The 24,891-nt window shown below is 52.0% G+C and overlaps 1 protein-coding gene across 1 annotated transcript in view; it reads left to right on the top strand.

Moving 5' to 3' along the window:
• NXN (nucleoredoxin) overlaps nt 1-20,034 on the top strand; it is a 159,312-nt gene extending 139,278 nt beyond the window's left edge. The window contains exons 6-8 of the mRNA XM_060646877.3: nt 13,687-13,866; nt 15,422-15,546; nt 18,426-20,034. Coding sequence (XP_060502860.1) covers nt 13,687-13,866; nt 15,422-15,546; nt 18,426-18,608 — 488 coding nt within the window. The 3' untranslated portion in view covers nt 18,609-20,034. The remainder of the gene's footprint in view (nt 1-13,686; nt 13,867-15,421; nt 15,547-18,425) is intronic.
• The last annotated feature ends 4,857 nt before the right edge of the window (nt 20,035-24,891 follow it).

Genomic DNA, 24,891 nt, shown 5'->3' with positions numbered 1-24,891 from the left:
GTCCAGGTGAGACTCTGGCTTGGAGCTGTTGAACCAGGAGGGCTTCACTGAAGAGATGGCTCTGGAGGATGGGATTTAGATAGGGAGTGTCTTGGGCAAAGGCCAGAGTGGGATACTGTAGTGTATTGTAGGGCAGAGTGTGCAATAAGGTCAACGGTGCCACATCTTAGAGGGCCTTGAGCACCATGCCGAGGTCCTTGAACTTGTGATCAATGAGATAGTGATACTTAATCTAGACCAGAAGAGAAATCCCAGAGGCAGATTGTCTGCTGATATTTCTGATGGACACATTGAGTGCCCACCGTGACCAGCCTCACACTGGGCTTCAGGCCTACCTATGGCGAGAGGGAGGCTGCTCCCTCAGGCTCTGGGACAGGTGGCCCAGGTGGCTTCTGCAGCCCAGTGCCCATCTCCCTGCCTCTGCCTCCGCCTCCCTCTAGCCTCACAGGGTCACTTAGTGTCTTCTGCTTCGTGGCATTATGGGGGTTCCATGTGCATTAGAAGGCCTGGTTTCTGTTAGAGGCACACGTTGTTAGTAAGTTCTTGTGCAGCGTTTCGTAACGATCTTACCAGTCAGCGATACTGTGCTTACAAGTACACATATACCTCAAGAGGTATCGTGGGTTCAGTACTAGACCACCATAATAAAGCATAGTCTCAGTAAAGCCAAATTAATTTTTTGGTTTTTCATTACCTATAAAAGTTATGTTTACACTACATTGTAGTCTTTTAAATATTTATTTTTGAGAGAGAGAGAGCATGAACAGAAGAGGGACAGAGAGAGAGGGGGACAGAGGATCTGAAGCAGGCTCCGTGCTGACAGGACAGAGCCTGATACAGGACTCAAACTCACGAACCATGAGATCATGACCTGAGCCAAAGTTGGACACTCAATCGACTGAGCCACCCAGGCCTCCCTACAGTGTAGTCTTTTTATTGAGTGTTTATTATGTGCTCAATATGGTTCCATTTTCATATGTATTAAGTCAGTTAATCCTCACCATGTGATCAACACCATGTGATATAATTATTAGCCTGTAAAGTGTGCAATAGCATTATGTCTAAAAAATGACATACATACCTTAATCAAAAAATAATTTGTTGCCAGAAAATGCCAGCCATCATCTGAGCTTTCAACGAGTTGTAATCACTGATCACAGATCACCATAACAAGTGTAATAATGATGAAAAAGCTTAAAATATTGCAAGAATTCCTGAAATGTTGACCGAGAGACATGAAATGAGCAAATGTTGTTGGAAAAATGGTGCCAGTGAGGGTGCCTGGGTGGCTCATTCGGTTAAGCATCTGACTTTAGCTTAGGTCGTGATCTCACAGTTTATGAGCTTGAGCCCCACATCAGGTTCTGTGCTGACAGCTCAGAGCCTGGAGCCGCTTCGGATTCAGTGTCTCCCTCTCCCTTTGCCCCTCCCCTGCTCATGCTCTGTCTCTCTCTCTCGCAAAAAAATAAATAGTAAACATTAAAAAAAGGTTTTTTTTAATGGCGCACCAATGGCCTTGCTTGAACAGAATTGCCACAAACCTTCAGTTTATAAACACACACACACACACACACACACACACACACACACACACACTATCTCTGAGGTGCGGTAAAGTGACGTGAAATAAAACGAGGTGTGCCTGTGCAGATGAGTTTTCGTATCAGACTGCCTCTGACTACCCAACCAGAAGGTAGAAAAGCGCATGGCCTGTTCTGGGGGTGGGGGGTGGGGGTTGCAGGGAACAGCGTTGCACAGGCTGGAACAGAGCAGAGTGATGAGGGTGTGGAGCAGGGGCTGGCCCTGGACTCCCCTGGTGACCACGAGCTGAGCTCTGGCGCCGTCCCCTTCCTCCCTGTTGGTGTCCCACGGTGCAGTCTCTCCTGAGGTCCCTGTTCCTTCCTCTCTGCCATGAAATACCTCTTTTATGTCGGCAGGTGCATCACTTAGAATGTCTGGGCATCTCCCCCATCGCCTTTCTTCTTTCTTGTTAGAAGAAATACCAGCTGGGCTTTCTGAGATTCTGCCTTTGTTCTTCTAGAGTCTTGCTCTTGCCTCTTGCAGTTTTCCTTCTCTTTCTTACCTCCTTGTCTCTCTTTCTCTATTAGCTCCTTGCCATCCACTTCACGGAATGCTCGGGTCTCTCTTAGCTGTAAATGCTGCTGGCTCGGGCTGCTCGGGCTGCCATAATGCCCACCATGGCTTAACTAGCCGACATTGGTTTCTCACAGTGCTGGAGATTCGATTCCAAGTGACAGCTTGATTTCTGGCTTGTAGATGGCCACCCTCTTGCTGGGTTCTCACATGATGGAGAGAAAGCTCTGGTGTCTCTTCTCTTTTATAAGGACACTAGCCCTATCCAATCAGGGCCCCATCCTTAAGACCTCATTTAACCTTTATCACCTCCTCACAGGCCCCATCCCCAGGTTAGGGCTTCAAATATGAATTTGGGGGTAACACATTCAGTCTCAAACAGCTACCATTCCTCTCTCTTTTTGTCGAACATCAAAATTCTCAAGAAAAAAACGTAAAATAAGATGAGTTAAAAAAATTCTCAAGCCATTTCCTTGGCTTCTACCACGTGACCTGCCTCGTGCTACAAGGGCCACCAGCATGGTAAGGTCGTGGCCCCTGTCCTCGTGGAGCTCAGAGAATCTGCTTCACCTCTTGTTCTTTTGGCCCATTACTGAGCTGCCACTGGCCTCTCAGGTCACCGGCACCTCCTGGTCATGTTTTATTTAATAAATAATAGTCATGTGCATGTCATATGCCAGGTGTTTGTCTGCTGATGAACTAAAAAAAAAAAAAAATGTCTCTGACCTCATGGAGCTTACATTCTGGCAGAAAGAGATAGGCAGTAAACATAATTTTTAAAAGCAAAGTGGGGGCGCCTGGGTGGGTCAGTCAGTGAAGCATCTGACTCTTGATTTTGGCTCAGGTCATGATCTCACAGTTGTGAGATCCAGTCCCGTGTTGGTCTCCGTGCTGGGTGTGGAGCCTGCTTAAGATTCTGTCTCTCCCTCTGCTCCACTCCCACTGGCGTGCACGCATGCATGCTCTCAAAAAAAAAATAATAGTGTGTGTGGTGTATTGAGTTATGAGAACTATGGATTAAAACTAGAGCAAGGTAAAGGAATCGGGAGGACAAGGGTGGGTCACAATTTCAAATACGGTGGTCAGGATCAACTCCATGGAGAAGGTGGTGAGAAAATTAACCTTGTGGTTCTCTGAGAGAGAAAACTATCCCAGGCAGAGGGAACAGCCAGTGCGAAGGCTCTGGGGCAGAAGTATGCCTGACGTGTTTATGGAACAGTGAGGCCAGTGTAGCTGGAACAGGATGAGCAAGGGGAATTTGGGGGTGCTTAGACTAGAGAGGGTCCCATAAGGACCTTTGTTAATAGGACTTTGGCTTTCACACTGAGTGAAGTGGGCCAGCAAGGGTGGGGGGTGTTGGGCAGAGGAGTCCCATAATCTAATGGTAGGGTCCCTCTGGTTGTTGTGCCGAGAAGCAGGGAGAGCCATTGGGACGTTGTTGTAGTCATCCAGGGACAAAATGGTGGTGCTCCGGGAGGGATAGTAGCAACAGGAGTAGCAAGACGTGGCTGGTTCTGTACAGAGGTTGATGGTAGAGTCTTAGAATTTGCTGACAGACTCGATGTGGAGGGTGAGAGTAAAGGAAGAGTCAAGACAGCACCACGGCTTCCTGCCCAAGCAGCTGAGGGAAGGCGTCCCCGTCAGCAGAGCTGGGAAAGCCTTGTGTGTTGGATGCAGGGCATGTGGACAGCAGCGATATGGAATTCAGTTGAACAATAGTTTAATTCTGACCATGTTGAATTTGACCGAGTGGTGGTGTAGATGCAGCAGTCTGGAATTGGGAGGGAGGTGCGCCTTGAGATATAAATGTGGCATTTTCTTTTTTGTTTCTTTTTTTTCCTAATGTTTATTTATTTTTGAGAGAGAGAGAGACAGAGACAGAGTGCAACCAGGGGAGCAGCAGAGAGAGGGAGACACAGAATCCAAAGCAGGCTCCAGGCTCTGAGCTGTCAGCACAGAGTCTCACACGGGGCTCAAACTCATGAACCGTGAAATCATGACCTGAGTTGAAGTCAGACAATTAACCTACTGAGCCACCCAGATGCCCCTAAATGTGGCCTTTTCCACTTGATCTGTGGTTACATTGCAAGCCTAAAATCGGATGAGGCCACACTATTGACCTCCCCATTCTCCTCTTGCTTCATTTGCTTTTGTTTTCAGACACTTTGGGCTACCCCTAAAATCCTTTCTTCTTCCTTTCACATCACCCCCACTCCTGGCTGTTTCCTGCCCCGCTGTCTCTTGGATTTCTCCTCCGCCATGTCCTCTGAGGGGTCCTGTCTAGGGCTCTTCTCCCTGTGTTCTCAGGGTTCCTTTATACCTAGCACGCCTCCTTTCCTCTGCTCCACCTCGTCCTCCTCTGCCCCAGTGTGCTGTATGCATCAACATGGCAGAGCAGCTCCAAGTGAACCTTCCAGAAGATCTACTCTCATAGTAATGTTCATCCCCCGCCAAGAAGCCCTCATGGCTGTGGTTCTCCACAGTCTGGTCTCAACCACCTTTCCAGCCCTACTTCTTCCTGCTCCCCTATCCACACCGTCCTCTCCCCATCCCTGCCATCTCTCATGGCCTCCCTCCCCAGCCCTCCATCACCATTCTCCACATCCTCCCCATCCTCCCAGCTCAAATGCTGCCTCCCCAGTGCCTTCCCTCATGGAGCAAACCTCCCTCTTCTGAACTCCTGTGCTTGTGTGATCTCTTGTCATGTGTCACGTTCCCATGTGTAGTTCCACAGGTGGACTCTCTTCTCGGGGATCAGCTGCTCCTTTAGGACAAGGAGTGGGGACATGTAGGTTCCAAACCTGGAGTTCTTTTCCTTTCTTCCCTACCTTCCTCCCTCCTCCCTCTTCCCTCCTTTCTTTCCTTTCTGGTTCATTCAGGCTTTTCTTCAGCAATCATTTCTTGGACACCTGCTGTGGCTTTGAGCCAGATCCTGAGGCAAAGGTGACTGGTACCTGCCCTCCAGCTGGGCTGGAGACACAGGGAACACCATGTTCCTTACAGGGGTGCTCTGTCCCCACGCACCTCAATACACCGGGGATAGTCTCCACCTTTGGAGCCCTTGTGGTTCCCGCCCCTGGTTTGGTATCACTGCTGATGGCCTCTCTCGAGTCTTGGAAGGGGGTAGCTCCTTGCCAGGCTGTACCATCCCCTGGCTGGATTTCGCTTTTGCTTGCATCTGAGGATATTTAAATGCCACCGGTCTAGCTCTGCTACCTTTGAACTTGAAGGAATTGTCTATTCTTTTATACTCACCGTAGCATCACAGAACTCTGAAAATTATTTTTGATTGAACTCTATTTCTGAGTCTTGTGTGACTCTGTGGTTACAACTTCCAAAGTCATTCAACAGGTGTATTTATATGTATGTCTGTATTTTCTGAGCTGTTTTTACTCACAACACTCATTTAAAAAAAAAAAAGATTTTACTTTTAAGTAATCTCTCCATCCAACATGGGGCTCAAACTCACAACCCTGAGGTCAAGAGTTGCATACTCCACTGATTGAGGCAACCAGGCGCCCCTACTCACAACACTTCTGATACCAAATATGTGTGAGTGGTTCCCTCTCCCCAACACCAACCTCCTGGGTTCTCTGGGTGTCCTGCAAGTCGACTGAATTCTGACACCGTTGACCTGGAGTTAGTGGCAGATCCCACGGGTCAAGGGCTCAGTCCCACCAGAATCCCCACACTTCAGACATTAATATCGTTAAGTCCAGGCGTCCTATACTTCTGACCAATTGGCCATAAATCAGGGGTTCCCATGACCCCCTCCTTGGGTTTAGTCCTTTGCTAGAATGTCCTACAGAACTCAGGAAAACAGTTGATTTACTATCATCAGTCTATTGGAAGAGCCGGATGGGACTGATGCATAGGTATATGGGAAGGGGCACAGAGCCCCCATGTCCTCAATGCACACCACCCTCCCAGCACCCCCATGGATTCAGCCCTCCCCGCTCAGCTCTCTCTGACCCCACCAATTAGTGGTCTTTATGGAGATTTCATTACACAGATACAATCAATTAAATCATTGACCATTTTTTTTTTTTATGTTTATTTATTTTGAGAGAGCACACATGCATGCATGAGTCGGGGAGGGGCAGAGAAAGAGGGAGAGAGAGAATCCCAAGCAGGCTCTGCACTGTCAGTGCAGAGCCCGATATGGGACTCAAACTCATGAACTGTGAGATCATGACCTAAGCTCAAACCAAGAGTCCCGGACGCTTAACTGACTGAGCCATCCAGGCATCCCCATTGACCATTGTTGATTAGCTCAACCTCCAACCTTCCTTCCCCAGAGGTCAGGGGATCCATCTGGAAGTTGCAACCTTCTCATCAGGCCTTTCTGGCAACCAGCCCCTACCTTCTGAAGTTATTTAAGGGCTCCCCCACCATTGGTCAACTCCTTACACACAACACACTTGTCACTCCCAGATTTCAAGGGCCTCAGAAGCTCCTGTCGCAGGCTCTGAGACCAAATGTTGTAAGACCAAATATCGCAACAAAGAATGTCCCTCTCACCCCTGCCACTGAGGAAATTACAAGGGTTTTAGGAGCTTGGTGTCAGGAACTGGGGATGAAGACCACATGTGTATTTCTTATATTACAGTATCATCGTGTGCACACACTCCAGACATACACAGGGGCAGTAGAGAGGTCCTGCTGTTTTGAGTATCCAGTCTTCAATGAATCCTGCAAGGCTGTGTGTGGGAGAGTTCATGCTCCCCGCCTGACTCTCTGTGTGCCCTGGGCTGGGTGTCTCCCCCGAAAGCATTCTGAAGGCGCTTTCACAGAGCAGTGCCAGGTACATTCCCCTGCCCACCCCCAAGGTGAGCCACCTCCACCTGGCCTGGTCTGTGCCTTACAGCGAGCGAGTAACTTGATCTTGACGGTCACTTTGTGTATTGAGGCACGTGAGGACAGAGCTCCCCTGTGTTATCCTGACAGACTCGGATGAAAGTGGGTAATGTGGAAAGAACCCGGGGTCCTCTGGGCATCCCGCAAGCTGGACTTACAGCATCTGTGGATTGCGAGCCCCACCCAGTAGTACACTGAAGGAGGCCTTGTTGAGGTGCCCGCCCGTCTAGGCGGCCATGCGAGAGTCTGGATCTTGAGGTCGTCGCAGAGCCTGCCGCAGGCCTTGATGAGCCTGGCCAGGCCGAAAGTCGCGCCGCTGCGGGCAGCTGGTCACTGGCTCCCTCTAGGCTCTGGACTGAGCCCAGGCTGTGTTGACCAGCAGGCTTCACCAGGCCACCCGGGCTCACCGAGGCCCTGGCACTTGGCCTCATCTGTTTCCTTTGTCTCAGGGGAGTAGCCAGGTTACGCTGAGCCCTAGGCCTCCCTACCCCAACTGCTTTATGCAGACTGGGGAATTTGGAGCCCTATAAGTGGTTTTAAATGCCTTTCTAAGGAAAGGGTTTAGACATACTTGGCAAAAGGCAAATCCCATTAGCAATTGTCTAACTAATCCGGGCTGTCAGGGAACACCGTGTTCTTTGCAGGGAGGCTTAGCGCCCCTTCTCTCCTGGGTTGGGGGGCCCTAGTGTTTTGTTCCTCCTCTCCTCCCCTGGCCCCAACCTCTGGGGAGGGCAGACAGCCTAAGGTCTGTGTAGGGCCGAGTGGACAGACGGACAGATGTAGGCCCTGCCTCTGGGAAAACAGCCCCCGAGGTGGATGGTGCCTTCAGTCCAGCTGCTGGGGGGGCAGAGGGGGGGAGGGGGCGGCAGCAGCGTGAGGGCTATTTGCTGCAGGATATGTCGCTTATGTGGCTTTTCTGTCGCCCTCTTTCCCTGCTCATCTTTCTGCTTCTCTTCCCCTTTCCCTCCTTCCTGTTCCATTTCCTGCCATTCTCTTCTCTCTTTCCCTAACTTTGCCCTCTTCCCCGCCCCTTTCAAAACATGAATTTGAGGCAGAACCTATTTATTGTATAGAAACGGGGGGCTCCTAGGGTGGCTCAGTCGGTTAAGCGTCCAACTTTGGCTTAGGTCATGCACTCACGGTTCGTGGGTTCGAGCCCCGTGTCAGTTCTGTGCTGACAGCTCAGAACCTGAAGCCCGCTTCGGATTCTGTGTCTCCCTCTCTCTCTGCCCTTCCCTGGCTCACATGCTGTCTCTCTCTCTCTCTCTCTCTCAAAAATAAATAATAATAAAAATATTTTTTAAAATTGTTATTATGTAGAAACAAAGCATTTGGAGATTGTGTTTTTCAGTCATTAGAGTGTGAGGGGCCAATGCTGGTGTTTTTAATAGATCTCAGGAATGAAAGGGCTGGCCCTGCGGGCCTGGGGAGGTCAGGCCACGCACTGCCGTGGGACCTCCTGAGCAGCTCCATTCTGTTTGTCTTGTTTAATTTGGAGAACATACAAAAAGAAAAAGCAGACAGGAAAAAAAAATAGTAACAAGCACCCAGTGTGGCCACCACCCAGAACTGAGATTTTTGCTTCAGGTATTTAAAATAGAGATCAATGGGAGCATTAATACAGACCAAGGGGAGACTCCCCCTCACTCCTGTGCAGCGCAGTTCTCTTTCCTTTTCCCCTGGGGGAAATGCTACCATGCACTTCATGTGTATCTTCATAATTGGTTTTCATATTCTTACAGCATATGTATGAATCCATGAATAATATATGGTCATGCTGGGTGTGTTTTTTAGAAGCATGTTTAAGTGCTGACATGCTGTAATATCGTTCTGTAACTTGCTTTTCTCACTAAACATTATGCTTTCAAGATTTGTCCTTGTTGATATTTCTATCTGATTCACTTCTCTTCGGTGCTGAAAAGGGTTTCACTGTACAACTGGACCACGGTTTATGTAGCTGTTACCCTGTTTGATGGACGCTTGCTTGTGTCTGGTTTCTGTGTATTGTAGGAATGCTGCCACAAACGTCTCTGTGCCTCTGACACAGACACGTGCCCAAGTGGCTTTTGGGCTTGCTGCTGGCCAAGTGCAAGTAGGCTAGACCCGTCCTCGCACCCTCCCTTGGGATTCTAAGGTTTTTTTTTTTCTTTAATGTTTATTTATTTTTGAGAGAGACAGAGAGAATGAGGAGAAGGCAGAGAGAGAGAGAGAGAGAGAGAGAGAGAGAGAGAGAGAGAGAGAGGATCCCAAGCAGGCTCCACACCATCAGTGCAGAGCCCAAGATGGGGCTCAAACCCACAAACTCTGAGATCATGACCTGAGCCAAAACCAAGGGTTGGCCGTTTGACCAACTAAGCCGCCCAGGTGCCCTGGGATTCTCTGAGTTTTACCACCCAGACCAGCTGCCTTCTCCCTTCCATTGCTCTCCAGGCAAGGGCGGGTTTGGGGGAGCCAGCAGGGAGTGCAGAGGGAGCTGTTGAAGGAAACCCGTAATTGATAAGGCCAAGGCGTTAGCCTGAGTTTGTTGCCCTGCCCCACTGCCCTCCGGTTTTTCTTTGGTTTTTATTTTAAGCTAATACACATTTATCATAACACCATCTAAGAAAACTCGAGTCTATATTGCTCTCACCCGCATTCCTGCCTTACTACACAATTGTTTTTACTGTTCCGACTCCCTTTTGGTCTCTGTCCACACGCACACATACTTATATGTAGCTGTAATCATACACACGGGACTGGGTATTCTCTACTTTCTATTTAATGACATGTTACAGTTTCCATCCTGCTCTAGTCCCCATGATGACCACTATCGTGATCACCTATTTTGCCCTGCCCTGTACCCTCACCTGTTCCTCCTGCCTAAGGCTCTGCTTTTCCTTCCATTTCTCTTCCAGCTCCCAGCAATCTTTGCATGATGACTGCCAGCCCCCTCGGGTCATGTTGCCATCTAGAAGCAGAGACAGAAGGTCATTGGGGTTACAGCCCTGCCTAGCTTCTCTCCCACTGCCCCGGGCCCCCTCTGCCGCCTCCTTCAAAACCCCCTTTTTGCTTGGCAGAAAAGCAGCCAAACTAAATGTGGGACAGGCTCAGTACACATGTCTTTGAGATTGTTTTAAATATTCACAGAAAGGCTCCTCCCAGGAGGAAACTGTTTGGAGCAGGCCTTCCGGCCTTGGTCTTTGTTCTGTAGGTTTTGAGAGAGACTGTGCAGGGGGTTCTGGGGCACTGTTCGTGGTCCAGCCCAGTTCCCCAGGGCAGGGGGCTTGAGGCAGAAGCTCTCTCTAGGAGCACTGGTGTTTGTTCCTCACCCAAAGGTTACGCTTGGCCTGGTGCAAGTAAACGAACACCAACCCCACGTGTGGTAGACGTCACATGGTTCCTAGGATGCTCGCTGCAGCGTGGACATTGTCTCTGTTTTCTGTTTCTTTAGTTAGCCTCCTCCGGCCAGCACAAGGTTTCTGTGTATCTCACGAGAGCAAGGCACCAGTCTTTTCTGTACTTGTGCCTTCTCATGAGCCACATAATCAACCTAGGATGACCACAAATCATAATAACGAGGGGCCCCTGGGTGGCTCAGTCAGTTAAGCGTCCGACTCTTGACTTCGGCTCGGGTCACGATCTCACAGTAGATGAGTTGGAGCCCCACATTGGGCTCTGTGCTGGCAGTGCGGAGCCTGCTTGGGATTCTCTCCCTCTTTCTGTCTCTGTCTCTCTCCCTCTTGCTCTCTATGTCTCTCTCGCAAAATAAATTAAAAACTAAACTTAAAAAATTACTTAAAAAATAATGAACTTATTTATAAGAGGGGCTAATACTTCTGGAGTACTCATTGTAAAACGCTTTCAGCATCTTATACTTGTCATCTTGTTTGTTGCTCCCGACACCCACTGAGATAGGAGACTGTCTCTACCCCCTGTGGCGGCCATGGAAATGAGGCTCCAAGAAGTGAAGTGGGTGGCCTGGATCTGCCTTGGAATTCTCACCGTACTTTCCCCCAGCTACTCCAGCGCCCCCAGCTGGGGAACCAGAAGCTCAGGCAGAGATGACGTGTGCTCCCTTTTGCATTTCCTTCGGAGAAGCCCCTCACTGGTGCCGCCAAAGTTATTTCGCAGAAAGGCATCGATTAGAAATGTTCCATTCCCTTTCAGTTTCCCGTTAGGGGCTTTGCCCTATTTTCTCCTTCTAAGTCTCTGCTTCCGGGAACCCGCTTCAGGGGAGCCTGGAATGCATGCTGTGGGGGAGGAAAGGGAAGAGGTGATTTGCGGTCTCAGCCTCCTTCCCTGTGGCCTTGAGGAGGAAGAGGAGGGCGGCTGCTGGTGCAGAAAACTGGATGCCGGGGGGCCTTCCCTTGCCTACCCGCGAGAGCCCCTGCTGGCAGTGGCCAGGTAGAAAAAGCAGCAGCTTTTGCAATAGGCAGACTGGAGGTCCTGTCCCAGTTTGGCCACTTGTGGCCGGATGACCTTAGGTAGGTAACTTGGCTGTCCGTGAAAAGAGGATTAATCGTGCCTCCCGCAGCCGTCTATTATGGGGAGGAAGTGGAGTAGCATGGGCCATGCTAGTGCTGAGCAGATGTGCTAAGACAGCTCTCCCATTCTTCCTGCGGGTCACCCCTGGAGGGGAGCACACACACTTAAGGCTCTAGGGCCGGGCATGATGGCAGAGGGGCCTGGCCCAGTGCATGTGCCAGAAAGGGGCTTCTCTGGGTTTGCAGTCTGGCTGTGGGCATTTTACCAAGCTCCTTTCTGTTGATGTACGACAATCACACACACCTGGTTACCTTAGGCTCTTAGACATGGGCTTTGGTGTCAAAGCACAAATACGAGTAGGGACTTTGCTTTTGTGTAGCTGTAGGCAAGGGGTGGGGAGAGCCAAGGCCCAGGGGTGCTGTTCCTTGGTGGGATCAGCTGAGGACCCCTGAGCAGCCAGACAGGGGCTCCATGTCCTTGCCCTGCTGGTCCCCACCAGCGAGGACTTCAGAGAGGCTACAGCCGTGGTAACACAGAAGGCCCCTTAGAGTAGTCCCTTGGAGAAACTGAGGCACCAAACCAGGAACTGGGTTTCTTTGCCTTCAGATTTTACTTTTCTTCCCTTCTCTGTCCTCTGTGGCTGTCCGTCTTCCACAGACCAACTTAGCATCCTACGTCTGGGCTACAAACAGGCTGGCTGCTGTGTCTAATATTAGCAGTGGGCAGGCCCTGGTTTAACCCAACACTCCTAATTGCCCAATGTCAGAACCACACCGACTCTGATTGAAGAACTTAGCCAAAGCATATTTGAGATGGGGCGTGGCGATGGGAGGCCCCCATCGTGGCCCCCAGCCCCTTCAGGCTGCTGACTCAGGCCCAGCCCCATCCTCGGGGCTGGGGAACCCAGGCCCCTGGAGGCTAACATGCAGGTGTGAGGATGAGGCTGGAAACGCCTGTAGGCTCTGCGTGACTCCCAACTCAGGAGGCCTGGACAGCTGATAGTGTCCTGAAAGCCCCCAGGAGCCCTGGCTGCATGCATTTGTGTGTGGTGCGGTGGGAACGGCAGTTCTCCAGAGCCCATTTCTCTCTGGACTTGTTCTCCAGCATGCCAGGCTACTTCTAATAGGTGTGAACATCATGGACTCACTTAAGTCCTTTTGAAGACAGGCCCACCACTGCATGCCTGCTGCGCCAGCAGCCGCGCCGGGTAACAAAACACTAGGACCACATTCCGGGTCCCTTGCTGTCCCCACCCTCCCCCACAGAGAAGCAAAATGTCAGTGGAGCAAATTACTCACTGAATGCTTTGGAATCTATAAATATTAAATTGCTACGGCTTTCGCTGGCCCATAGAAAATTAAAAAGCTCTGGTCAGCTCCAGAGGAGAGGTGGCTGGTTAGGAGGGGGTGAGGGGAGCGGCTGCCAGTAGTGGAGAGACAAGTGTCTCCAAAAGGGCTATGGGCTACGGTTGGTAGGGGGTACCCTGGCTGGAGGAGAGGCAGCAGGGAACAGGGTACGCAGAGCAAGGAGGTGGAAATCCCAAATGCGAGTGTAACCCAGGATGGGTTTTTTTCCTGGTTTTTCACTTGAGGCTTTATGGGCAGGGGGGTGGGGCGTGCTGTTTGTGGTGGAGAGTTCTGTGTTGCATTTCTTACTCCAGCCAGGACTCTAAAGTGGGGGTGGCAGCATTGCCGTCAGCATGCTCCCTCTAGGGACTGTCCCCCTCAGAACCTCCCCAGGCAGCAGGGCTGGAGATGGAGGTGGGGCCCCTGGCTCACTAGCAGCCGGCTGTCCCCTGTTCTGCTATGGCCCCTGCCCCAGGCTCCTCCCCTCCTCCAGCCTCTGTGCTCACACTGGTGGGACTGCCAGCCTGTGTGTGGACTCCCCTTGCCTGGGTTGATTTGTGCTGGCCTATGTGGGCAGCAAGTACGCTGTGTGGGGGTGTGTTTTCACACCCTGCAGGTGGCAGGGGCGTCTCCTGCTTCTCTGGGATCTCTTTAGGATTTAGTTGAGTGCTTCTAAGTGCCAAGACCCTGTGCTGAGTTCCTTAAGTGCATGACCTCGCTGATCTTTACAAAGATGGGAAGGAGGGTGCCGCGGTCCATTTACCACATTGCAGTGGAGGACACTGAAGCCAGGGGGTGAAGTGAGTTGCCCGGTTTCTTGGACGAGTTGCGGGCAGACCCGAAGGAGTCCCATGGCTGGTCAGTGGCTGAGCCTGGATTCTGTCCCAGCACTTCTGGACTCTCAAGTGAGCTCTCTCCCTCACAGGCATCCCCACCCTCATTGTGCTGGACCCACAGGGGGAAGTGATCACGCGGCAGGGGCGCGTGGAGGTGCTGAACGATGAGGACTGCAGGGAGTTCCCGTGGCACCCCAAACCTGTGCTGGAGCTCTCCGACTCCAATGCCGTGCAGCTCAACGAGGGCCCCTGCCTCGTCCTTTTTGTAGGTATGAAGCCCCAGCAGGAGCCCCAGGGTGGGCTGGACAAGACAGACCTCACGTGGGGGGTGTCCATCCTGCAGCTTCTTTCCATCCTGAACAATGCCAACAATGCCGAGCCTGGGCCTTTGTCTCTCCCGGCAGCCTTGCTTTTGACCCCAATGATTTATTCATGGCTCTGCCCCTGCAGGAGGGGCTTTGAGAGCTGCCGCTGTGCTTTCCTTCCTCGACTGCCAGCTGGGAAGAATAGGTCAGGCTGGAGCCCAGCCCCCCTCCAACAGACCCATTGTTGGGAGGAGGCAGGGCTGCGTGCACAGCAGCTGCAGGGGCTGGGCCCCCTTGGGCCGAGGCCCCCCACCCCAGCCTCAGGGCCTTGTCTCTGCGTACCCCCCTCGGTGTCTTCTCTGCTCAGTGGGTGACTGCTCTGGGGGCCAGGGGGACACCAGAACATCCACTCCAGGCTCCCTGCAGCCCTGTGGGATGACCCTGGTTCCTTTTGCAAACAGAGCAACTGCTGGCCAAGGGCCACCTCACCCTCTGCCTTGGGCTGTGTTGCTCAGCTCCAACTCCCCAAATAATCTGGGGTATGAGGGTCATGGCTGAGATGCCACTGGCGGGGCATATCCTACCCTGTGCTCTGGAAGTCTGGTATGGGAGCCAATCAGCAGACTCAAGGGGATTCTTAAACAAACTGACTTGTAAGCTGGCCCCTGTGCTTGAAGAACAGAGGCCTCCTGGGGAATCACTGTCCTTGGGGCTTTGCCGCCTACTGCCTGCTCCCACACCCACATCCTGGGGCCTCTGGGACACAGTTCTGAATTTAGGGACAGTTGCGGCTCACTGGCCATCTGAGAAGATATGAGAAGGTCCCAGAGAGATAAAGCGAGTTCCCAGCGTCACAGAGCTGATGAGATGTAGATCTAGAATAAGTCCTGCCAAGTCTTCAGGCTAAGGGCCCCTTGCGCAATGTGGCATTTCTAGGTGCAAATCCTGCTACCTGTCTCTTCTTCCCGCTTTGCCCCTAGGGGTATTGTTCTTGCTCTTGCTCTGGGCTACAGGCTCCATCTGAAGTGAGCCCCAGGGCCCCTGTGTGTGGCTGCTCCCAAGCTGCTCTTTCCCTGGAGGCAAGAGGTGACTAAAGGGGGCTCCGGACACCTGGGCAGGCCCCCTCCCACACAGGCAGTCCATCCTCTCCCAGAAGAGTCCGGCTAGCCCTGAAGCTGGCATTCCAGGGCCTCAGGGGCACCCCACTGCCTCCATCAGTCCTGCCATTTTTGATAGGAGGTCAGATCTGAGGTCATGCTGTGATTCTGTGATTGAGAGAAGAGCTACAAGGACCTCATATCCTGGCTCAGGGGAAGTTCAGCACGCAGTGGTGCGAATGTGCTACAAACACACCCTCGTGCACCCAGGAGGGGAGGCCTGTGTCCCAGGGGACGTTTTGTTTCCATTCAGGGGCTTCCCCGGATGGGCATTTCGGGCCCAGGACCCAGCTCCCTCAGGGGACACCACTCCATCTGTTCCACAAACTAGTGCTTCTCGTGTCTCTCTTTCCCCATTACAGATTCTGAGGATGATGGGGAGTCCGAGGCAGCCAAGCAACTGATCCAGCCAATAGCCGAGAAGATCATTGCCAAGTACAAAGCCAAAGAGGAGGAGGCGCCACTTCTGTTCTTTGTCGCGGGGGAGGTGAGTGCACTGGGGCCTGGGCCGCGGGCTGCTCGGCTGGCCAACTCTTAGAACATGAGCGATGCGACCCTAGGGGATGTTCGAAGGGGCCCCAGGATCTGGGGTGAGGAGCCCACAGACAACCGTGGCATGAAAAGGTGTCATCCAGCATGGTCCCTGCTGCACCTTCCTCCCTTTCGTTGTTGCTCGGCAGCCTCAGAGCAGCAGGAGGCCCTCCCGGGACAGCGCTGCCTCTGGCAGTCTACTACCCAGGCCGCTAGCACGAGTGGCAGTCACAAAGATTGTGATCAGTACTTAGTCCCTCCGCCCTGACCTGCAAAGTGGGCTCCCCCATTGCAGGCATCCTGACTGGGGGCCTCGACTCGGATCTGTTCCCTAGCCAGCCCGGGGAGGGTGCTCAGGTGGGAAACTGCTGCTGTCCCAGGCTCTTTTCGCCCAAGACCTGTCCCTTGAAGGCCTCCAGCTGGGATGGGCTGAGCGGAGGACTTTACACAGGGTGAGAAGGCCTCAGCCAGGTGCCTGTCCCACCCTGGTGCTTGAGCCTCCATCCTGCAGATGGGGGAAATCCCTGCAAGATGGCCGTAGTCCCCGCCCCCAGGAAGCCAGTCCACGCATGCTCCGCCACCTCCCCTTCCCCCCCTCCTCCCCCCCCCCGCCCCCCAACCCCAGGCGCCGGCTGGAAGCTATTGACAGACACACTTTTTGAAGCCCCCTGCCCTCCTGCCACCCATCTGCATCCCCAGTTGGTCAGAGCCCAGCGCTCGTTTCATGCTGTGTTGTCTGGATCCCAGGAGAGGCAATGAGGCCAGACCCCCAACCACCACCCATTCATCACCTCCTCAACAGCCACCCCTCCTAAGCCCCACTGGGTCCCTCACAGGCAGCTCAAGTCACCCCGCTCTGCCGTGGGGCAGAGGGAACAAAACAGGTTCACAGGGTCCTGCCTTGGGGCTACACGAGCCCGCTCTACACAAAGCACAAATGGAAGCTGCTCTGAATTTATTGAACTCTAACCCCTTTCAGATGGCTGAGACAGAAAAGATGGGTGCAGGACAGCAGGGGCCGAGCCAGGGGCAGGGCTGGGGCTGGGGAGCTCCAGTAACTGCTTTAGAAATGTGGCTGAAAAGGCGCATTTGCGGGTTTTCTGCGTAGCAGGCACCAAGACAAGCACCACCGGCACCATCCCACCTGCTCCTCACCTGTCTGACTGGGGATGGGGTCATTACCATCTCACAGATGAGTGAGGCTTCGAGAGCACAGACCGCTCACGCCTCGTCCCTGTGCGAGCTGCTCTTAGACCCATTTTGCAGGGGACAAGACCTGGGCTCACAAAAATGACTTCTCAAAGTCGCACATTAAGTAGGTGGCACAGAGGGACTGAACGTGAGGTCAGTGTGACTCCAGAGGCAGTGATGTCCCTCCTGCTGCCCACGTGGTCTGGCAGGTGGCCAGGCCCAGGCCTGGAGGGAAGGGTCTAGGACAGAGGAGGGTCTGACAGGGTCATCCACTGCTCCATCTTGCCACCTGGCCACCTCGTCCTTCCTGTGCCTTTCACCTGGGATCCTGACCTTGGCAGCTGTCTTAGTCCAGTTCTCGTCCTCATGCTCAGAAGCAAGGCTGTGTGGAAGGGGATGGTCCTGGGGTGTGGGAACATCAAGCACTGACCAAGCACCTCTGAGCCAGGACTCCAGCCCTCTCCCACTCCTCCTGGGGCTAAGGGTGTTTATCTTGATCCCCTCCACTCTGCCAGGTGGAGGTCATCCCTTCTGAAGCCTTAGTAGACATTGAATTCATCTCCCTGTGGTTTGCACAGAGGGAGAGGGGAGGGGACGCAGCATTGTGCTCAGCTGGCCAAGGCCTCCTAATGGGAATTCGATACACAGTATTTGTCCAGGTGTCTCCCCTCTGTCTATCATGAAGGTTGTTTATTAACCCACATGGAGGGCCTGAGCGGGGTGAACAGTGCCAGAGGTGCTGAATCCCTCATCGCCATTGCTGGAAGTGCATGCCATTTCTGGGGTAGGGAGAAAAGATGATCACTAATCATCTTCCTAAAGATTTGCCCTTTGAGAATGGAATGGGTTTTTGGTTTTTTTTTTTGTTTTTTTTTTTGTCTCAGAAACCAGTGAGCAGTAAATCTCATACCTCCTATTCGCCAGCGTTTAAGGCCAGGAGTACCCCAGGCCCTTCCTCTGCAGGTGACTTGGGTCGGGGTGGCTGTGTAGAGTCCATTTCCTGTTCTCTACCAAATGGGGGTCGGGTGCACGAAAAGTAATCTCAAATGGTTGCTCCCTTACAGGTCTGTCTCCTATCTTTGGGTTTCTGGGTTTGCCGTTCTACTTAATAAGGCAAATTCATCTGGACAATCACTGGGAATGTATGATAAATGCAGCCACCCGTGTAAGCCTCAGGAAGTACTGCAGTAGCCCTGTCTTTTCTACTGGCTGTGCATTTTCACCCCCAAAACCTCAGGGGTGGGGTGGGGACAGTGATCTGTTTCCGTTAAAGACGTTCCGGAGTTGAAGGTTGGCCAGGTTGGCCTCAGATATCCATAGTGGGGCCGCCAATAATTGAGAGGCAGTTGCAAAAGTAAGTGATCAGAAGACATCACATTTTTACAAAGCAGAGGGCATGTTAAAGTTGCTTTTGTGCTAATGAAGAAAGAGGACTTCTCTGGTGGTTGGGGGAGATGCAGAGAGGACTTTCCAAAGCACCCACCCCTCCCCCAGGCAGGACAGAGTCCACTGCTCCCTGTTCTGAGAGCCCATCGTTTCCGGATGGCCGCCCGCTCCTCAGGACAATGGAGTGGCTGCGTTCTGGGGACTCTCTAGCCTCCTTCTTGAAAACGTACTGTTTTCTCTCCCTCTGGTGACTTCCAGGATGACATGACTGACTCCCTGCGAGACTACACCAACCTGCCCGAGGCGGCCCCTTTGCTCACCATTCTGGACATGTCAGCCCGGGCCAAGTACGTGATGGACGTGGAGGAGATCACCCCTGCCATTGTGGAGGCCTTTGTGAATGACTTCCTAGCAGAAAAGCTCAAACCAGAGCCCATCTAGTGGGGCTCCGGCCTCAGGAGACGTTATTTAAAACTCGATCTTCTCCTCTTCCTCCTCCCCTTTCTTCCCTCCACCCTTGGACTTTTCCGGCGTGTCCTGAATCACACAACCCAAGTGTCCAACCTCTCTGTGGTGCCTTGTTTTCTGCATTAACTCCTCAGCTAGCACCCTAAGGTGCACATCCTCTCAGCAGCAGAAGAACCCACCATGTTTGGAGACTCGGCCTGGGATTCACGGGGCTGGCATAACCCGGCCAGAGCCAGGACTGCATCACACTCTCAGTCACTAGCTCTGGGAGCAGTGTTTGCCAGGCATTCTTCTGCCGAGCGAGCGTGAAGGGACAGTGCGCTGGTGCTCTGGCTCGGCCTCTGGTGTCAGCATGCACACGCAGGGCCCAGGACAGCTCAGTGACACACGTACATGCAGGTGGAGCAGGGAAAGGGCCGCAGCCTTGCTCGCCTCAGGTTAGAGCTGCTGGTGAGAACATCCCTTCCTAAGTGACTTCGTCTAGTGACTCTCCCTCTTGGTGTGAGGGAAAAACACCAGCTTGGCAGTCGGTTCTTGGGCCGGGGATTTCACAATCTCAAAGGAAGCTTGTGTTCTTTTCTGGTGAGAAAGAGTAGCTATGGTAATGATTCATGTAGTAATTGCTTACTCTGAGCTCCTACCATGTGATTTTTTTCCTTACATCTTTTTTCCTTCATCTTACCTTCTCCAAGTTTCTGCCTTCTTGTACAAACAGCCTCTACTGTCTTGGAATTTTGTTAATTCTTCCCCTTGGACATCTTCCCGAGAAGAGGCACCCAGCCCTGTGTTCTTGGAGGTGCCCCACCTCACCCAGCACAGACCTCTGACACTCGGCCCACTCTGCCGCGGTGCCTGTGACCACCTTTGGTTACCTCTGTCATCCCTCCTTTCTTTTCAAAGCAGAACTAAAAAGAGACAAGAAATTACCAGAAGCCTAGCTTTCTCCCTAAGGACCTGCAGAAAGAGCTGTATCCTAGGGTGGCAGTGCGAGCAGAGGGCATGTCAACTAAAAGTATGCTTTGGATACACTTTGCTGAGCAAGCTCAGGTAGCTTGGATCCCAGAAAACAGAAGTAACAACTGCTGTGTCCTTGGGACTTGGGGTGGGGGCTTTACCTGGGGAGTCACAGGATTTGGGCTTATCTCAACCAGGTGTTAGGGTCTTCCACGTGACGGCAGGCCTCACCCTTGTCTCCGCTGACAGCATTGTGTCAGCCAAGACCACTGATTTAGAAAACCCAGCCCCCAGTCAGCTGTTGACACCATTGCCCCTTGCTGAATTGGACTGTTGATTTGTAGTTCAGAGGTACAAGGTTAGCTGGTAATTAGACAGTTACTTGATGTCACAGCCTGAAATGCAATCGCCTAGTAAGAAATAAAGCAGGCATCTCTGGACATTATCGACTTGGCCTTTCCTGTGGTTAATAACAAAAATCTTTTTGCTTGTGGTGCTGGGCCCTGGGGGGTCGGGGGTTGGGGGGGAGACACACAAGATCTTCTTGACTTTCATTGGATTCCTAGTAGCTATGTTTCAGAATTTTTCAGAGCAGAAACTAACTAACGTGGTCATCTGCCGGATCCTTCTGAGGCCAGGGAGCTCCTTTGGGTTAGTGCATCAGACATCCCTGCTGGAGCTCTGGCTGGCATCTCTCCTGGTTCCACTTGCCCTCGTGGAGGGCGGATTCTCCACTCACAGGCATTCTTGTGGACACTGGTGCTCATCCCCTCCCCATAGGGGAGCAAGTGCTCTGAAGCCTGAGGAGGCCGGTTGCAGAAACAAGGAATCCCACACAGGTCTCCCAGTGAAGAACGGGCAACAGTTGGAGACCCTCAACCCTAGCTCTATGCTGGGTGGAGGGGCTTCTCTGGGAACGTTGCCAGTGTCTCCTCTGGGAGTGTGGTGGGTGTGGGGACAAGGTGTTGCACCATATCAAAGTTCTCAAACTACGTTGTCTTCTAGGATGTCCAGGAAGGACAGTCCCTGGAATGGAGATCCCTCTCCAAACATGTTTCTCCCCCATCATGGCTGCATCCCAAGCCTGGCTCCTGCCTGCTGCCTAGCCTGCCATGCTGCCCAGGACCCTTCGTACTTCCTGGTACTTGGTACTGGTGTGCTGGTTGAAGGCATGAGGTTTCTCATGGGATAGCTGTGTGTGTGTGCTGAGGGGCACGGCAGATGCTGGACTCCTACAGACCTTGCTCCTTGGTCCTGCACCCTGACTGGGGCAGGGCTTCAGGCCTCCCGGCAGTGCTCACCTTGATGCCCACGTGGGTGTCATGAGCATCTGCCTGTGCCCTCAGGTTTTTGCTTTCTCTCTTGGGCCCCAGGAAGTTGCTCAGGAACTTGGTGCTGTACTTGAGGTTGTCGCCACACACACCCCACTGCCAGGCCTGCCAGCTCTTGGGAGTGTGGTGGGTGTGGGGACAAGGTGAGGTCAACCTTACTTGGAAGATGGATTTCTTTGGACTTCTGCCTGTGTCCTATATCATGATAGCCTTGGAGGAAAAGTGGTCTCTCTTAGCAACTACTTATCTTCTGGCGCAGAAGGAACAAAGTCCAGGTAGGAGTCCCTGTAAGTCACGCAGCAGAAAAATCAGGTCATCTGTGATTCTTCTGTGACCTGTACGGGGCTGACAGAACTACTTGCCACTAAGGTCAATTGGATCCTTGGCACCAGAATTCCCCTTTAGAGTGGGTGTGTAGGTTAAGGTCACTGGGAAGGTTTACTAAAAAAAGCTTTAGGTTTATATAGTGGCAGCTTTGAGGAGAAATGGTGATGGAGGACCACTTCCCAGTGCCAGTAAAAACCCGTTTCAGTAGCATGAGATCTTAAAGGTTCTTGATGCAAAGTGGGTGGCTTCTTAAGCAGCTCCAAAATACCTTAATTCTTGTCACTAATTGGAAGCAGGTTAAAACCCCAGCTGTGATATATTCAACGGCTTCCATCAGCAGCAAGGGAAACCAGGCCCCAGTAGGTTGAGGCAGGAACGTGGCTGTAAAAATGCCACCCTGGGGTTCCAGATTCTGTGCTCACCACAATGACTTCCAGATCGGACTCTACTCGTGTTCACAACAGATGAGATTTTTTACCTGTCCCCAACAATAAAGATCTGGTTAAGAAAAAGGGTATGTGTTTGGAATCGGGATGTACGGTGGGCAGCGGTAAATGCCAGAGGGCAACTGAAGTTCCTTTCCAGAAGATTCCCCCCATCTCCAAGTATGTCCTCAAATTCAATGGCTCTCACTTATCCAAGCACAGGGAGCCAGAACTGTTTTGGCATCAGCCAAACTTCAAGTGGTAATTTTCAGCCAGACTTTGTTTTTGCCTCTTGCCTAATTAAAGACACTAAAAAGCTGTTCTCTCCGCCTGCTGCCTTGTTCCAGGGTAGCAAACGGAGTTCTGCAATGATCTAGACATAGAACACGGTCCAAGAATAGATCAGCAGAACCTAATAAGGTGTCACAGTGTCCGCTCAGGGAGAACACCACACGTGTGCGCACGCATGTAGACTTAGAATCGTAGCTCCGGGAGGGATGTGAGCAGGCAACTGGCCCAGCCCCCTTCAGTCACACAGGCTCAGGCATGGGGACATCCTGTTCATAAGTCATTTCCCTGGGCCAGGAGGAGCAAGCCCACACTCGCCCGATGGGACTGGGCACAGCTGCGTGTGGCCGGTAGGGAGCTTCAGCAGTGCCCTCTGTGGCCTCTTTGGGTGGTGCCATGTGAACAGAGGACTGACCCAGAGGCCCAGAGCTCAGGGTCTGTCAAGTTCCCTGAAGCGGCGGTGTTGAAGAAGCGAGCACTGAACCTGTATCCCTCTTTGCAAACACCCAGCGGGCAAGAGTCGCCATGGCCTTCTTCCAAGCAGGCTGCTCAAAGGAAAATCCTCTGTTGACAAATGGTTGTCATCTGTTAGCTTCGTTCCTGATTATCCAGTGTTAGTAAATAATGCAAGGGACGTGGTTTCCAGGAACCAAGGCTGTTTGTAGGAAAATGTTACATTGGGTCCACTTTATGGCTGCGATTTCTCCTTCCAATGGGGGAAATACAACGTTAGGATGTCCTAGGCGTGTCTCAAATGTGAAAGCATGAAGAAAATCTGCTTCATTTAAGGCATACTGTGTCTCCACAGCCCCCTGGACTCTTGCAATACTTCCCAGGCTAGGAGATGTGTAACTGGATTTGGGTAGGACTTGTTCTGAAGGACTGCTGGGTTTCTATTAAATAACGTGCTAACTCATGAAGGTCTCTCCCCAAGCCTGTAGGTGACTGTGCAGCCCAAAGGAGGCAGGCAGCCTCAAGTCTAGGTTCCTGGGTGTTCATGCTTCACACAGGTCAGTCACCCAACACAGGTAAGCACAAAGATACAAGAGGTGGCATGATCTTAGGACCCAGGGCTAAAAAAGAAATCTTTGGACATCACAGGACGTGGAAGTAAGTCCCTCTGCCGGTCTGCAGTCAGTTGCACCACCCCTTCCCATCACAGAGGTAAGAGGGAGGCTGGGAGGCCAGACCCTGTCACGGCCACATCTCGTCCCCAACCTTTGTTCCCTTCTTGCATTGTGCAGCGGCAGCAGCTTTGCGGATGGCCCTCCGACTATGATGCCTTAGCTGAAGAAGGTGGCTCCCCTAGAAAACAAACGTAGTTAAGAGAACCGATGCCTTCTGTAGCGTATTCAGACTTTCAGTCATACTTGGCCTCTGGGTGTTGGCCGCGGCTCTGGAGGGCCCGGCTTGCAGGCTGTCTCAGCTGCAGACATACGTGGCAAGCTAGTTCAGACTTTAAGGTCGCCCACAGCAATAAACAGCTCATCCATTCATTTGACTTCCAGCTTGTTACTTTTGTGCATTCACTGAAGAAAGTCACTGGAGTTTAAAGATGTCTATGTGAGTGTTAGCGAAAAAAGAATTTTTTTTTAAGTGAGTGGGGGCAGGGAGGGCTTGGCCCAGGGAACACCCAGGCCCTGCAGCACAGCTGGTTTTCAGCACTAGCCACAGAACCCTTGGTGTGATGCTGTTTCTGGGGTGTTCATGTGGCAAAATGGCAAAAGTGGAGGTAAAAGCAGCTCAGCTTGGGGCACCTGGGTGGCTCGGTCGGTTAAGCCTCCAACCTGGGCTCAGGTCATGATCTCAAGGTTCTTGGGTTCGAGCCCCAATTGGGCTCTGTGCTGACAGCTCGGAGCGTGGACCCTGCTTCCAATTCTGTGTCTGTCTCTGTCTCTGCCCACCCCTGCTTCACCATCACACTGTCTCTCTCAAAAACAAAAACGTTAAATAAATAAAAGCAATCCACGGGGCAAGTAGTAAGAGGTCACAGGTGAAACTGGTGGAAACCAGTCCCCAGAGGTCTGCTCATCCTGAGCCTTAATGACAGGATCTTCACCTCGAGCTGGGGGAAGGGAAGAGGACTCTGCAGCTCTCCCTGCCCTGAAGCTGCAAACCAGGGTGAGGCTTCCCAGTGTGAGTTCCAGGCGTATGGGGACATCAACATTTGTCCAGAGCTACTTCCCCAGAGGTTTCATTCAAAGGAAAAAGTTATGCTGGTTTTTCCCTCTGCAACCGCTTCCCACTTCTGTCCACCTCCCCCTTAGTTTTTTGGCCCAGTGTCCATCTATGCTTCAGATTCTACTGAGAATGAGAATCTGGATGGGTCTCCAACTTCAGCACCTCTGAGCACAAATGTCCTGCAAAATGCCCTCTGTGCAGAGACTCACTCCATCCTTTCTCAATAACTTAAATCCCTCCCTTCAGGGTTGGGAGTGGTTTTGAAGTGCAGCTGCCACCTTGTGGCAGAAACCGTCAATGGCGCTCCACTCAACACAAAGTCAAGGGGCCGCTCTGCCAACCATCTGACAGCTTCTCTTCCAGCCAGTGTAGTGTACTGTCCTATACTGCTCCTTCTTTAATTCTTATTTTCCGGGGAAATGGCAAAAAAACGAATGTTGGCCTTAAAATTGCAAAGAATTTGAGAAAGTGACTTTCCATGATCGTTCAACAAACCAGAGCCTCATCACTGGTTGCTTCCCCTGTAGTCATTTTAAAGAAAGGAAAATTTGCCCTCTTTGCTAAATTATATCCACAAATGTGCAAAAAGAACTCACAAGGCATGGCGTTATAAGCCATTGACTATGAAGTGGATGGGACGTAAATTTCTTTTCCTTCTTTCACCCAGTGTGATAAAGTAGACTTAGAATTATGTGCCAGGTATACTGTTTTGCATTGTTTTGTTTTTCTTAACAGTAACAAGGCATAGGG

The sequence above is a fragment of the Panthera onca genome, chromosome E1 (assembly GCF_046562875.1).
Source record: "Panthera onca isolate mPanOnc1 chromosome E1, mPanOnc1 haplotype 2, whole genome shotgun sequence".
Classification (NCBI taxonomy): domain Eukaryota; kingdom Metazoa; phylum Chordata; class Mammalia; order Carnivora; family Felidae; genus Panthera; species Panthera onca.
This window is presented reverse-complemented; position numbering and strand designations above follow the sequence as displayed.